The 13,226-nt window shown below is 47.5% G+C and overlaps 2 protein-coding genes across 4 annotated transcripts in view; one reads left to right on the forward strand and one right to left on the reverse strand.

Annotated features, from left to right (window-relative positions):
• iqch (IQ motif containing H) overlaps positions 1–13,226 on the reverse strand; it is a 117,798-nt gene that overhangs the window by 99,529 nt on the left and 5,043 nt on the right. Inside the window, exons 6-8 of the mRNA XM_029751938.1 lie at positions 6,533–6,650; positions 5,739–5,858; positions 147–328 (exon numbers count right to left, since the gene is read on the reverse strand). Coding sequence (XP_029607798.1) covers positions 147–328; positions 5,739–5,858; positions 6,533–6,650 — 420 coding nt within the window. The remainder of the gene's footprint in view (positions 1–146; positions 329–5,738; positions 5,859–6,532; positions 6,651–13,226) is intronic.
• aagab (alpha and gamma adaptin binding protein) overlaps positions 1–13,226 on the forward strand; it is a 54,683-nt gene that overhangs the window by 18,235 nt on the left and 23,222 nt on the right. The gene's annotated exons all lie outside the window — the stretch shown is intronic.

The raw sequence follows: 13,226 nt of genomic DNA on the forward strand, positions 1-13,226 counted from the left end.
AAGTACCAACCTGGGGGTTGAGGGGTGAGACAGGAAGTACCAACCTGGGGGTTGAGGGGTGAAACAGGAAGTACCAACCTGGGGGTTGAGGGGTGAAACAGGAAGTACCAACCTGGGGGTTGAGGGGTGAAACAGGAAGTACCAACCTGGGGGTTGAGGGGTGCAAGCCGGGTCATTTGCCTGTGTTCGGAGCTCTTGGAGCTGGCGGAGGTGGGCGGGGTGTGGATGGTCCAGGTGGACGGGCGTTCTCTGCCGTGACCGTGGGAGAGGTCAGGATCCTTGCCCCAGATCACTTCCCTCTGACCCCGCCATGTCTTCTCTGGCAGGGCTAAGAGGGAAAACATTTTCAATTCTGTTTAAAAAAAATACATGTTTGTCATGTAGCAGACTCTCTTTAAGGATTATATAACATCCATCTATCATAACCATTACAAATAAAACATTCTTCAAAACTACAAGCTACCTGCAAACTCAGGGCTAGTGTAGACACTCAGAGCTAGTGTAGACACTCAGAGCTAGTGTAGACACTCAGGGCTAGTGTAGACACTCAGAGCTAGTGTAGACACTCAGGGCTAGTGTAGACCTAGTGTAGACACTCAGATCTAGTGTAGACACTCAGGGCTAGTGTAGACACTCAGAGCTAGTGTAGACACTCAGGGCTAGTGTAGACCTAGTGTAGACACTCAGATCTAGTGTAGACACTCAGGGCTAGTGTAGACACTCAGAGCTAGTGAAGACACTCAGAGCTAGTGTAGACACTCAGGGCTAGTGTAGACACTCAGGGCTAGTGTACACACTCAGAGCTAGTGTACACACTCAGGGCTACTGTAGACACTCAGGGCTAGTGTAGACACTCAGGGCTAGTGTACACACTCAGAGCTAGTGTAGACACTCAGAGCTAGTGTAGACATTCAGAGCTAGTGTAGACACTCAGAGCTAGTGTAGACACTCAGGGCTAGTGTAGACCTAGTGTAGACGCTCAGAGCTAGTGTACACTCAGAGCTAGTGTAGACACTCAGAGCTAGTGTAGACACTCAGAGCTAGTGTAGACACTCAGGGCTAGTGTAGACACTCAGGGCTAGTGTAGACACTCAGAGCTAGTGTAGACACTCAGGGCTAGTGTAGACACTCAGGGCTAGTGTAGACACTCAGGGCTAGTGTAGACACTCAGAGCTAGTGTAGACACTCAGGCTAGTGTAGACACTCAGAGCTAGTGTAGACACTCAGAGCTAGTGTACACTCAGAGCTAGTGTAGACACTAAGAGCTAGTGTAGACACTCAGGGCTAGTGTAGACACTCAGGGCTAGTGTAGACACTCAGAGCTAGTGTAGACACTCAGGGCTAGTGTAGACACTCAGAGCTAGTGTAGACACTCAGAGCTAGTGTACACTCAGAGCTAGTGTAGACACTAAGAGCTAGTGTAGACACTCAGAGCTAGTGTAGACACTCAGAGCTAGTGTAGACACTCAGGGCTAGTGTAGACACTCAGGGCTAGTGTAGACACTCAGAGCTAGTGTAGACACTCAGGGCTAGTGTAGACACTCAGCCCTAGTGTAGACCTAGTGTAGACACTCAGGGCTAGTGTAGACACTCAGGGCTAGTGTAGACACTCAGAACTAGTGTAGACACTCAGGGCTAGTGTAGACACTCAGAGCTAGTGTAGACACTCAGAGCTAGTGTAGACACTCAGGGCTAGTGTAGACACTCAGAGCTAGTGTAGACACTCAGAGCTAGTGTAGACACTCAGGGCTAGTGTAGACACTCAGGGCTAGTGTAGACACTCAGGGCTAGTGTAGACACTCAGGGCTAGTGTAGACCTAGTGTAGACGCTCAGAGCTAGTGTACACACTCAGGGCTAGTGTACACACTCAGGGCTAGTGTAGACCTAGTGTAGACACTCAGAGCTAGTGTAGACACTCAGGGCTAGTGTAGACACTCGGAGCTAGTGTAGACACTCAGGGCTAGTGTACACACTCAGGGCTAGTGTAGACCTATTGTAGACGCTCAGAGCTAGTGTAGACACTCAGGGCTAGTGTACACACTCAGAACTAGTGTAGACACTCAGGGCTAGTGTACACACTCAGGGCTAGTGTAGACACTCAGGGCTAGTGTACACACTCAGAGCTAGTGTAGACCTAGTGTAGACGCTCAGAGCTAGTGTAGACCTAGTGTAGACGCTCAGGGCTAGTGTAGACCTAGTGTAGACGCTCAGAGCTAGTGTAGACCTAGTGTAGACCTAGTGTAGACCTAGTGTAGACGCTCAGGGCTAGTGTAGACACTCAGAGCTAGTGTAGACGCTCAGAGCTAGTGTAGACCTAGTGTACACTCAGAGCTAGTGTAGACCTAGTGTAGACACTCAGAGCTAGTGTAGACCTAGTGTAGACACTCAGGGCTAGTGTAGACCTAGTGTAGACACTCAGGGCTAGTGTAGACCTAGTGTAGACACTCAGAGCTAGTGTAGACCTAGTGTAGACACTCAGAGCTAGTGTAGACACTCAGGGCTAGTGTAGACGCTCAGAGCTAGTGTAGACCTAGTGTAGACACTCAGACCTAGTGTAGACACTCAGGGCTAGTGTAGACGCTCAGAGCTAGGAAAGGAAATGACAAGTACAACAGTTAAGTGTTAGTACATCAATTTGTGTAACTGGGCTGATACAGCCATCACTGTTAAACCTGACTGGGCTGATACAGCCATCACTGTTAAACCTGACTGGGCTGATACAGCCATCACTGTTAAACCTGACTGGGCTGATACAGCCATCACTGTTAAACCTGACTGGGCTGATACAGCCATCACTGTCAAACCTGACTGGGCTGATACAGCCATCACTGTTAAACCTGACTGGGCTGATACAGCCATCACTGTTAAACCTGACTGGGCTGATACAGCCATCACTGTTAAACCTGACTGGGCTGATACAGCCATCACTGTTAAACCTGACTGGGCTGATACAGCCATCACTGTTAAACCTGACTGGGCTGATACAGCCTTCACTGTCAAACCTGACTGGCCCCTCTCCCTCCCTCCCTCCCTCCCTCCCTCCCTCCCTCCCTCCCTCCCTCCCTCCCTCGACAGACAGACAGACAGACAGACAGACAGACAGACAGACAGACAGACAGACAGACAGCAGACAGACAGACAGACAGACAGACAGACAGACAGACAGACAGACAGCAGATGGAGGAATTACACAGAAAGAGACATCAAGAAGGAACCAAAAGAGATGGAAAAGGGGAAATAAATCACATTTACAGATTGGATTGGTTTCCACAAAATAAATATAGTGTGTGTAGGAGAAGGACCCGTAGTGGTCTCTCTCTCTCTCTCTCTCTCTCTCTCTCTCTCTGTCTCTCTCTCTCTCTCTTTCTCTCTCTCTCTGTTGTATCGCGATCATATCTCAACACAATGCTGTGAGTTTCACATAACCAGGGCTATTGAGGCAGGGCTCCCATGCCAAGCTGGTCTCACATCAGTGACCTGTTTCCAAGGAGAGACAGCTCTTTCTCCCTGCCTAACCAGCATCTCTGTCTGAGACGCTTGAGTCTCATGTGTGAGAATAGTGTTTTTCTGTCCTGTATGATAACTGTATTAGTTGGAAGTGTCAGAACACAACAAAAAAAACAATGGCATAGTAAATGTGACTGAGATCCAGTGGAGGGGGGGGGGGGTCCGGTATTCATAAAAGCTTTTCAGAGTAGGAGTGTTGATCGAGGATCAGGTCCCCCCCCCCTGGTCCATTCATTATCATTTCAGAAGAAAAGACTCCTACTCTGAGACACTGTATAAATAGGGGCCCAGTGTGTCTAGAATAATCAAGTATAGAACAAACAGTAAATGTAATCTCTTGTCTGAGCCTTTTAGTCCACATGAGAACAGTTACGTTATGCCTTCAGAACCTCTCTGTACTGTCTGATCAGAACTGTGTTAGGTTTCAGAACCTCTAGGTACTGTCTGACCAGAACTGTGTTAGGTTAGGCCTTCAGAACCTCTCTGTACTGTCTGACCAGAACTGTGTTAGGCCTTCAGAACCTCTCTGTACTGTCTGATCAGAACTGTGTTAGGTTTCAGAACCTCTAGGTACTGTCTGACCAGAACTGTGTTCGGCCTTCAGAACCTCTAGGTACTGTCTGACCAGAACTGTGTTAGGCCATCAGAACCTCTATGTACTGTCTGATCAGAACTGTGTTAGGCCTTCAGAACCTCTCTGTACTGTCTGACCAGAAATGTGTTAGGCCTTCAGAACCTCTCTGTACTGTCTGATCAGAACTGTGTTAGGCCTTCAGAACCTCTCTGTACTGTCTGACCAGAACTGTGTTAGGTTAGGCCTTCAGAACCTCTAGGTACTGTCTGACCAGAACTGTGTTCGGGCCTTCAGAACCTCTAGGTACTGTCTGACCAGAACTGTGTTAGGCCTTCAGAACCTCTCTGTACTGTCTGACCAGAACTGTGTTAGGTTAGGCCTTCAGAACCTCTCTGTACTGTCTGACCAGAACTGTTTTAGGTTAGGCCTTCAGAACCTCTAGGTACTGTCTGACCAGAACTGTGTTCAGCCTTCAGAACCTCTAGGTACTGTCTGACCATAACTGTGTTAGGTTAGGCCTTCAGAACCTCTAGGTACTGTCTGACCAGAACTGTGTTCAGCCTTCAGAACCTCTAGGTACTGTCTGACCATAACTGTGTTAGGTTAGGCCTTCAGAACCTCTAGGTACTGTCTGACCAGAACTGTGTTCGGCCTTCAGAACCTCAAGGATCACAAACCTATGACAACATTATGTGACTAAATTCACATTTTAGTCACACAGTCATTCAGCAGACGCTTTTATCCAGAGCCATTAACAATCTGACTAAAATCAGGTGCTGCCTGAGCTGGACTTTTCCCAGAGCAGTATGAATACCCTGGCTATTGGCTGATGTTTAGCCCACAGAGCAGTATGAATACCCTGGCTATTGGCTGATGTTTAGCCCACAGAGCAGTATGAATACCCTGGCTATTGGCTGCTGTCGAGCCCACAGAGCAGTATGAATACCCTGGCTATTGGCTGCTGTCGAGCCCACAGAGCAGTATGAATACCCTGGCTATTGGCTGATGTCGAGCCCACAGAGCAGTATGAATACCCTGGCTATTGGCTGCTGTCGAGCCCACAGAGCAGTATGAATACCCTGGCTATTGGCTGCTGTCGAGCCCACAGAGCAGTATGAATACCCTGGCTATTGGCTGCTGTCGAGCCCACAGAGCAGTATGAATACCCTGGCTATTGGCTGATGTTTAGCCCACAGAGCAGTATGAATACCCTGGCTATTGGCTGATGTCGAGCCCACAGAGCAGTATGAATACCCTGGCTATTGGCTGATGTTTAGCCCACAGAGCAGTATGAATACCCTGGCTATTGGCTGATGTCGAGCCCACAGAGCAGTATGAATACCCTGGCTATTGGCTGATGTCGAGCCCACAGAGAGGCCAAAACTGATTCTAGACCAGCACTCTTACTATACTCCGGGACGTTTTAAGTGTGTCTGTAACGGTCCAGTGGGACTCAGTTGTTTAGAGCATGGCTCTTGCAACGCCCAGAGGCGTTGTGGGTTTGATTCCCACGGCGGGAGGAGGGGGGGGGGACCAGGACGGAGAAAAGAACATATGAAAAGTCTTGTACTCTCACTACTGCAAGTTGCTCTGGGTAAGAGCGTCTGCTAAAAATGGAAACATGTAAAATAATAATAGTAATAATGAAGAACTGACCCATCTTGGAGGAGCAGCTCTCTTCCCTACGGTGTAACGGAGCAGCCGCGGGTCGGACAGGAGCCCAGAACAGATCTGTAGCTGTGGAGGGTAAACCTTTCTCCAGTAGACTGGCAATGCCTGCAAACACAGCAACAACACTCAATATGACAGAATGACATATAAGACCTCAATCAATATAGCATACTGTACACATCAGTGACTGGCTGCGATAATGATAGTGATCGTGTGGTTCAGAGAGTGATAATGTGATTACGGTAATGATAATGTGGTTATAATAGTGATAGTGTGGCTGTGATAATGATTGTGTGGTTAAGAGAGTGAAAATGTGGTTACGATAATGATAATGTGGTTGTGGTTATGATAGTGATAATGTGGCTGCGATAGTGTGGTTAAGAGTGTGGTTAAGAGAGTGATAATGTGGCTGCGATAATGATAGTGATAATGTGGCTGTGATAATGATAGTGATAATGTGGCTGTGATAATGATAAAGTGGCTGTGATAATGATAATGTGTCTATGATAATGATAGTGATAATGTGTCTATGATAATGATAGTGATAATGTGTCTATGATAATGATAATGTGGCTGTGATAGTGATAATGTGGCTGTGATAATGATAGTGTGGTTGTGATAGTGATAATGTGTCTATGATAATGATAGTGTGGTTGTGATAGTGATAATGTGGCTGTGATAATGATAAAGTGGCTGTGATAATGATAGTGTGGTTGTGATAGTGATAAGCTATGATAGCTATGATAATGATAGTGATAGCGGTGTGTGTACATGATCACCTGCTGCCATGTCTTCTTCAGACAGTGGTGGTACCAGGTACAGATTGTTGCATGCTCCACCTGGCACTATAGCCAGACTGCCCACTGTGGGACCAGTCACTACCCTTTGAGTGGGCCCCTGGAGAAGACAACAAAGTCAATATGTTATATATTATTATTGATTGAGACTTTTTCTTGAGAGAGGCGATGGCTGACTGGGTATTGTATGTCCAATTTCTTCAGGTGTATTTTGCAAGAATATGGAATCACAGATTACTGAAGTACCCTAAATGAGAGCATATCCCCCAATCACCCAAGCAGCCAGTCCCTCCCTGTGTAACAGTAGACATTAGTCCCTCCCTGTGTAACAGTAGACATTAGTCCCTCCCTGTGTAACAGTAGACATTAGTCCCTCCCTGTGTAACAGTAGACATTAGTCCCTCCCTGTGTAACAGTAGACATTAGTCCCTCCCTGTGTAACAGTAGACATTAGTCCCTCCCTGTGTAACAGTAGACATTAGTCCCTCCCTGTGTAACAGTAGACATTAGTCCCTCCCTGTGTAACAGTAGACATTAGTCCCTCCCTGTGTAACAGTAGGCATTAGTCCCTCCCTGTGTAACAGTAGGCATTAGTCCCTCCCTGTGTAACAGTAGACATTAGTCCCTCCCTGTGTAACAGTAGGCATTAGTCCCTCCCTGTGTAACAGTAGGCATTAGTCCCTCCCTGTGCTGTGTAACAGTAGGCATTAGTCCCTCCCTGTGTAACAGTAGACATTAGTCCCACCCTGTGTAACAGTAGACATTAGTCCCTCCCTGTGTAACAGTAGACATTAGTCCCTCCCTATGTAACAGTAGGCATTAGTCCCTCCCTGTGCTGTGTAACAGTAGACATTAGTCCCTCCCTGTGCTGTGTTACAGTAGACATTAGTCCCTCCCTGTGTAACAGTAGACATTAGTCCCTCCCTGTGTAACAGTAGGCATTAGTCCCTCCCTGTGCTGTGTAACAGTAGACATTAGTCCCTCCCTGTGCTGTGTAACAGTAGACATTAGTCCCTCCCTGTGTAACAGTAGACATTAGTCCCTCCCTGTGTAACAGTAGGCATTAGTCCCTCCCTGTGCTGTGTTACAGTAGACATTAGTCCCTCCCTGTGTAACAGTAGACATTAGTCCTCCCTGTGTAACAGTAGGCATTAGTCCCTCCCTGTGCTGTGTAACAGTAGACATTAGTCCCTCCCTGTGCTGTGTAACAGTAGATATTAGTCCCTCCCTGTGCTGTGTAACAGTAGGCATTAGTCCCTCCCTGTGTAACAGTAGACATTAGTCCCTCCCTGTGCTGTGTAACAGTAGACATTAGTCCCTCCCTGTGTAACAGTAGACATTAGTCCCTCCATGTGTAACAGTAGACATTAGTCCCTCCCTGTGCTGTGTAACAGTAGACATTAGTCCCTCCCTGTATAACAGTAGACATTAGTCCCTCCCTGTGCTGTGTAACAGTAGACATTAGTCCCTCCCTGTGTAACAGTAGACATTAGTCCCTCCCTGTGTAACAGTAGGCATTAGTCCCTCCCTGTGCTGTGTAACAGTAGGCATTAGTCCCTCCCTGTGTAACAGTAGACATTAGTCCCTCCCTGTGTAACAGTAGTCATTAGTCCCTCCCTGTGTAACAGTAGACATTAGTCCCTCCCTGTGTAACAGTAGGCATTAGTCCCTCCCTGTGTAACAGTAGACATTAGTCCCTCCATGTGTAACAGTAGACATTAGTCCCTCCCTGTGTAACAGTAGTCATTAGTCCCTCCCTGTGTAACAGTAGGCATTAGTCCCTCCCTGTGTAACAGTAGGCATTAGTCCCTCCCTGTGTAACAGTAGACATTAGTCCCTCCATGTGTAACAGTAGACATTAGTCCCTCCATGTGTAACAGTAGACATTAGTCCCTCCCTGTGTAACAGTAGTCATTAGTCCCTCCCTGTGTAACAGTAGGCATTAGTCCCTCCCTGTGCTGTGTAACAGTAGACATTAGTCCCTCCCTGTATAACAGTAGACATTAGTCCCTCCCTGTGCTGTGTAACAGTAGACATTAGTCCCTCCCTGTGCTGTGTAACAGTAGACATTAGTCCCTCCCTGTGCTGTGTAACAGTAGGCATTAGTCCCTCCCTGTGCTGTGTAACAGTAGGCATTAGTCCCTCCCTGTGTAACAGTAGGCATTAGTCCCTCCCTGTATAACAGTAGGCATTAGTCCCTCCATGTATAACAGTAGGCATTAGTCCCTCCCTGTGCTGTGTAACAGTAGACATTAGTCCCTCCCTGTGTAACAGTAGGCATTAGTCCCACCCTGTGCTGTGTAACAGTAGACATAAGTCCCTCCCTGTGTAACAGTAGGCATTAGTCCCTCCCTGTGCTGTGTAACAGAAGACATTAGTCCCTCCCTGTGTAACAGTAGACATTAGTCCCTCCCTGTGCTGTGTAACAGTAGGCATTAGTCCCTCCCTGTGCTGTGTAACAGTAGGCATTAGTCCCTCCCTGTGTAACAGTAGACATTAGTCCCTCCCTGTATAACAGTAGGCATTAGTCCCTCCCTGTATAACAGTAGGCATTAGTCCCTCCCTGTGTAACAGTAGACATTAGTCCCTCCCTGTGTAACAGTAGATATTAGTCCCTCTCTGTGCTGTGTAACAGTAGGCATTAGTCCCTCCCTGTGTAACAGTAGACATTAGTCCCTCCCTGTGTAACAGTAGACATTAGTCCCTCCCTGTGTAACAGTAGACATTAGTCCCTCCCTGTGTAACAGTAGACATTAGTCCCTCCCTGTGTAACAGTAGGCATTAGTCCCTCCCTGTGTAACAGTAGACATTAGTCCCTCCTTGTGTAACAGTAGACATTAGTCCCTCCCTGTGTAACAGTAGGCATTAGTCCCTCCCTGTGTAACAGTAGATATTAGTCCCTCCCTGTGCTGTGTAACAGCAGGCATTAGTCCCTCCCTGTGTAACAGTAGGCATTAGTCCCTCCCTGTGCTGTGTAACAGTAGGCATTAGTCCCTCCCTGTGTAACAGCAGGCATTAGTCCCTCCCTGTGTAACATTAGACATTAGTCCCTCCCTGTGTAACAGTAGACATTAGTCCCTCCCTGTGCTGTGTAACAGTAGGCATTAGTCCCTCCCTGTGCTGTGTAACAGTAGGCATTAGTCCCTCCCTGTGTAACAGCAGGCATTAGTCCCTCCCTGTGTAACAGTAGACATTAGTCCCTCCCTGTGTAACAGTAGACATTAGTCCCTCCCTGTGCTGTGTAACAGTAGGCATTAGTCCCTCCCTGTGCTGTGTAACAGTAGGCATTAGTCCCTCCCTTTGCTGTGTAACAGTAGACATTAGTCCCTCCCTGTGCTGTGTAACAGTAGGCATTAGTCCCTCCCTGTGTAACAGTAGGCATTAGTCCCTCCCTGTGTAACAGTAGACATTAGTCCCTCCCTGTGTAACAGTAGGCATTAGTCCCTCCCTGTGTAACAGTAGACATTAGTCCCTCCCTGTGCTGTGTAACAGTAGACATTAGTCCCTCCCTGTGTAACAGTAGACATTAGTCCCTCCCTGTGTACAGTAGACATTAGTCCCCCTGTGTAACAGTAGACATTAGTCCCTCCCTGTGCTGTGTAACAGTAGACATTAGTCCCTCCCTGTGCTGTGTAACAGTAGACATTAGTCCCTCCCTGTGCTGTGTAACAGTAGACATTAGTCCCTCCCTGTGCTGTGTAACAGTAGACATTAGTCCCTCCCTGTGTAACAGTAGACATTAGTCCCTCCCTGTGTAACAGTAGACATTAGTCCCTCCCTGTGTAACAGTAGACATTAGTCCCTCTCTGTGCTGTGTAACAGTAGGCATTAGTCCCTCCCTGTGTAACAGTAGGCATTAGTCCCTCCCTGTGTAACAGTAGACATTAGTCCCTCCTTGTGTAACAGTAGACATTAGTCCCTCCCTGTGTAACAGTAGGCATTAGTCCCTCCCTGTGTAACAGTAGACATTAGTCCCTCCCTGTATAACAGTAGACATTAGTCCCTCCCTGTGCTGTGTAACAGTAGGCATTAGTCCCTCCCTGTGTAACAGTAGACATTAGTCCCTCCTTGTGTAACAGTAGACATTAGTCCCTCCCTGTGTAACAGTAGGCATTAGTCCCTCCCTGTGCTGTGTAACAGCAGGCATTAGTCCCTCCCTGTGTAACAGTAGGCATTAGTCCCTCCCTGTGCTGTGTAACATTAGGCATTAGTCCCTCCCTGTGTAACAGTAGATATTAGTCCCTCCCTGTGTAACAGTAGACATTAGTCCCTCCTTGTGTAACAGTAGACATTAGTCCCTCCCTGTGTAACAGTAGGCATTAGTCCCTCCCTGTGTAACAGTAGACATTAGTCCCTCCCTGTATAACAGTAGACATTAGTCCCTCCCTGTGCTGTGTAACAGTAGGCATTAGTCCCTCCCTGTGTAACAGTAGACATTAGTCCCTCCTTGTGTAACAGTAGACATTAGTCCCTCCCTGTGTAACAGTAGGCATTAGTCCCTCCCTGTGCTGTGTAACAGCAGGCATTAGTCCCTCCCTGTGTAACAGTAGGCATTAGTCCCTCCCTGTGTAACAGTAGATATTAGTCCCTCCCTGTGTAACAGTAGACATTAGTCCCTCCCTGTCAATCCTACTGAGATTCCCAGAGTCAGGGTTGTAAAATTCCCGGAAACTTTCCAAAAATTACTAGTTTCCCCAGAAATCCCAGTTGGAAGATTCCTGGAATCGAATGGGAAAAATCTGAAAATGCAGAATCGTCCAACCAGGACTTCTGACGGGAAAATCAGGGAATTTTGGAAAAGTTACCAGACTTGTGCAACCCTAGCATTGAAACTTGAACTATAGGGATGAATGTTTCAATAGGATAAAATACTATAAACCTGCTTCCTCTCTTTCACACAGGCAGCAACACCTGCCTCAAAACACCTGCCTCAAAACACCTGCCTCTGTGAATACAACCAACAGATGTCTCTACATTCATTAAACAGGACAGCTAATGACATTGTAAACCGGCCAATAAAAAGCCACTTCCCCTGAAGCAATCAATCACAACGCTGGCAATGCTTTGGAGAAAATAATCCAAACATAACAGGTTTGGTTTTTGAACACATGCAGAACAGTGTAAACCTGTATCTGTCCTGTATGAGTTGGCCTTTTTTAATGTCTGTCCCTCCAGACTCCTACCCTGGCCATGTTCAGATGCCAAACGTTGTCGTAAGTTGCAGAGAGAAATACCAAGAATAGATCCAAAATTATTCCTTGTTCTACATGGTCAGAGAGGCATGTTTGTTCTACATAATATATATTTCTATCTTGAACGTTCCTAAAATGTTGTGTCCTGCTGAACTTTGCCCTGATGTTCAGCCTGCTTGTTTCTGTTCAGATTACTGAGCTCTCTGACAGACTACCTGACAGACTACCTGACAGACTACCTGACAGACCACCTGACAGACCACCTGACAGACCACCTGACAGACCATACGCAGCAGGCAGGTGCTCAGGGAGATTCTCTTCTCCTCAAAGTCACACAGCTTTTTCAGGATGTGTCACTGAGGAAAGGTAGCCTGCGGTCCAGATCTGTTTGTGTCCATCTCCTTTATGTTGAGCATGGCAAGACAGCACCAACTGATCTGACACCCAGGCTGGAGAAAAAAAGGCTAGTTTTCACCCCTGGCAGGCAGGGAAACAGCGGAGGAGAGGAGGACATGAGGAGAGGAGCTGGGCACATCTGACGTTTTAGGAGAAGGCAGAGAGCAGGCCGGGCGGAAAGCCAGTGGTTACCAGTGGGTAGGCTTATCTACGGGCTACAGCTGTCTTGTCTTATTGGTATGCAGGAGGGAGGCAGCCAGGTACCCACTCCTTCACTCTTCCTCCTCCTCTTCCTCCTCCTCCTCTCCTGTCCAGAGACAGTTGTAAAGCACCAGTCCATATCACAGAAATCAGGCAGCTCAGGGTTCCTGCAGAGAATGCTGATGTGCTGCAAGCTGCTGCTCTCCTGCTCTCCGCTTCCAGCAGCCAACTCTTACAACTTCCTGTGTCTTCGCTTCCAGCAGCCAACTCTTACAACTTCCTGTGTATCAGTAACAGAGGCCAACTCTTACAGCTTCCTGTGTTTCACTGACAGCAGCCAACTCTTACAGCTTCCTGTGTATCACTGACAGCAGCCAACTCTTACAGCTTCCTGTGTCTCCGCTTCCAGCAGCCAAGTCTTACAACTTCCTGTGTATCACTGACAGCAGCCAACTCTTACAGCTTCCTGTGTCTCCGCTTCCAGCAGCCAAGTCTTACAACTTCCTGTGTATCACTGACAGCAGCCAACTCTTACAGCTTCCTGTGTTTCACTGACAGCAGCCAACTCTTACAGCTTCCTGTGTATCACTGACAGCAGCCAACTCTTATAGCTTCCTGTGTATCACTGACAGCAGCCAACTCTTATAGCTTCCTGTGTATCAGTGACAGCAGCCAACTCTTATAGCTTCCTGTGTATCACTGACAGCAGCCAACTCTTATAGCTTCCTGTGTATCAGTGACAGCAGCCAACTCTTATAGCTTCCTGTGTATCAGTGACAGCAGCCAACTCTTACAGCTTCCTGTGTATCAGTGACAGCAGCCAACTCTTACAGCTTCCTGTGTCTTCGCTTCCAGCAGCCACCTCTTACAACTTCCTGTGTATCAGT

Source organism: Salmo trutta, chromosome 4 (genome assembly GCF_901001165.1).
Source record: "Salmo trutta chromosome 4, fSalTru1.1, whole genome shotgun sequence".
Taxonomy (NCBI): domain Eukaryota; kingdom Metazoa; phylum Chordata; class Actinopteri; order Salmoniformes; family Salmonidae; genus Salmo; species Salmo trutta.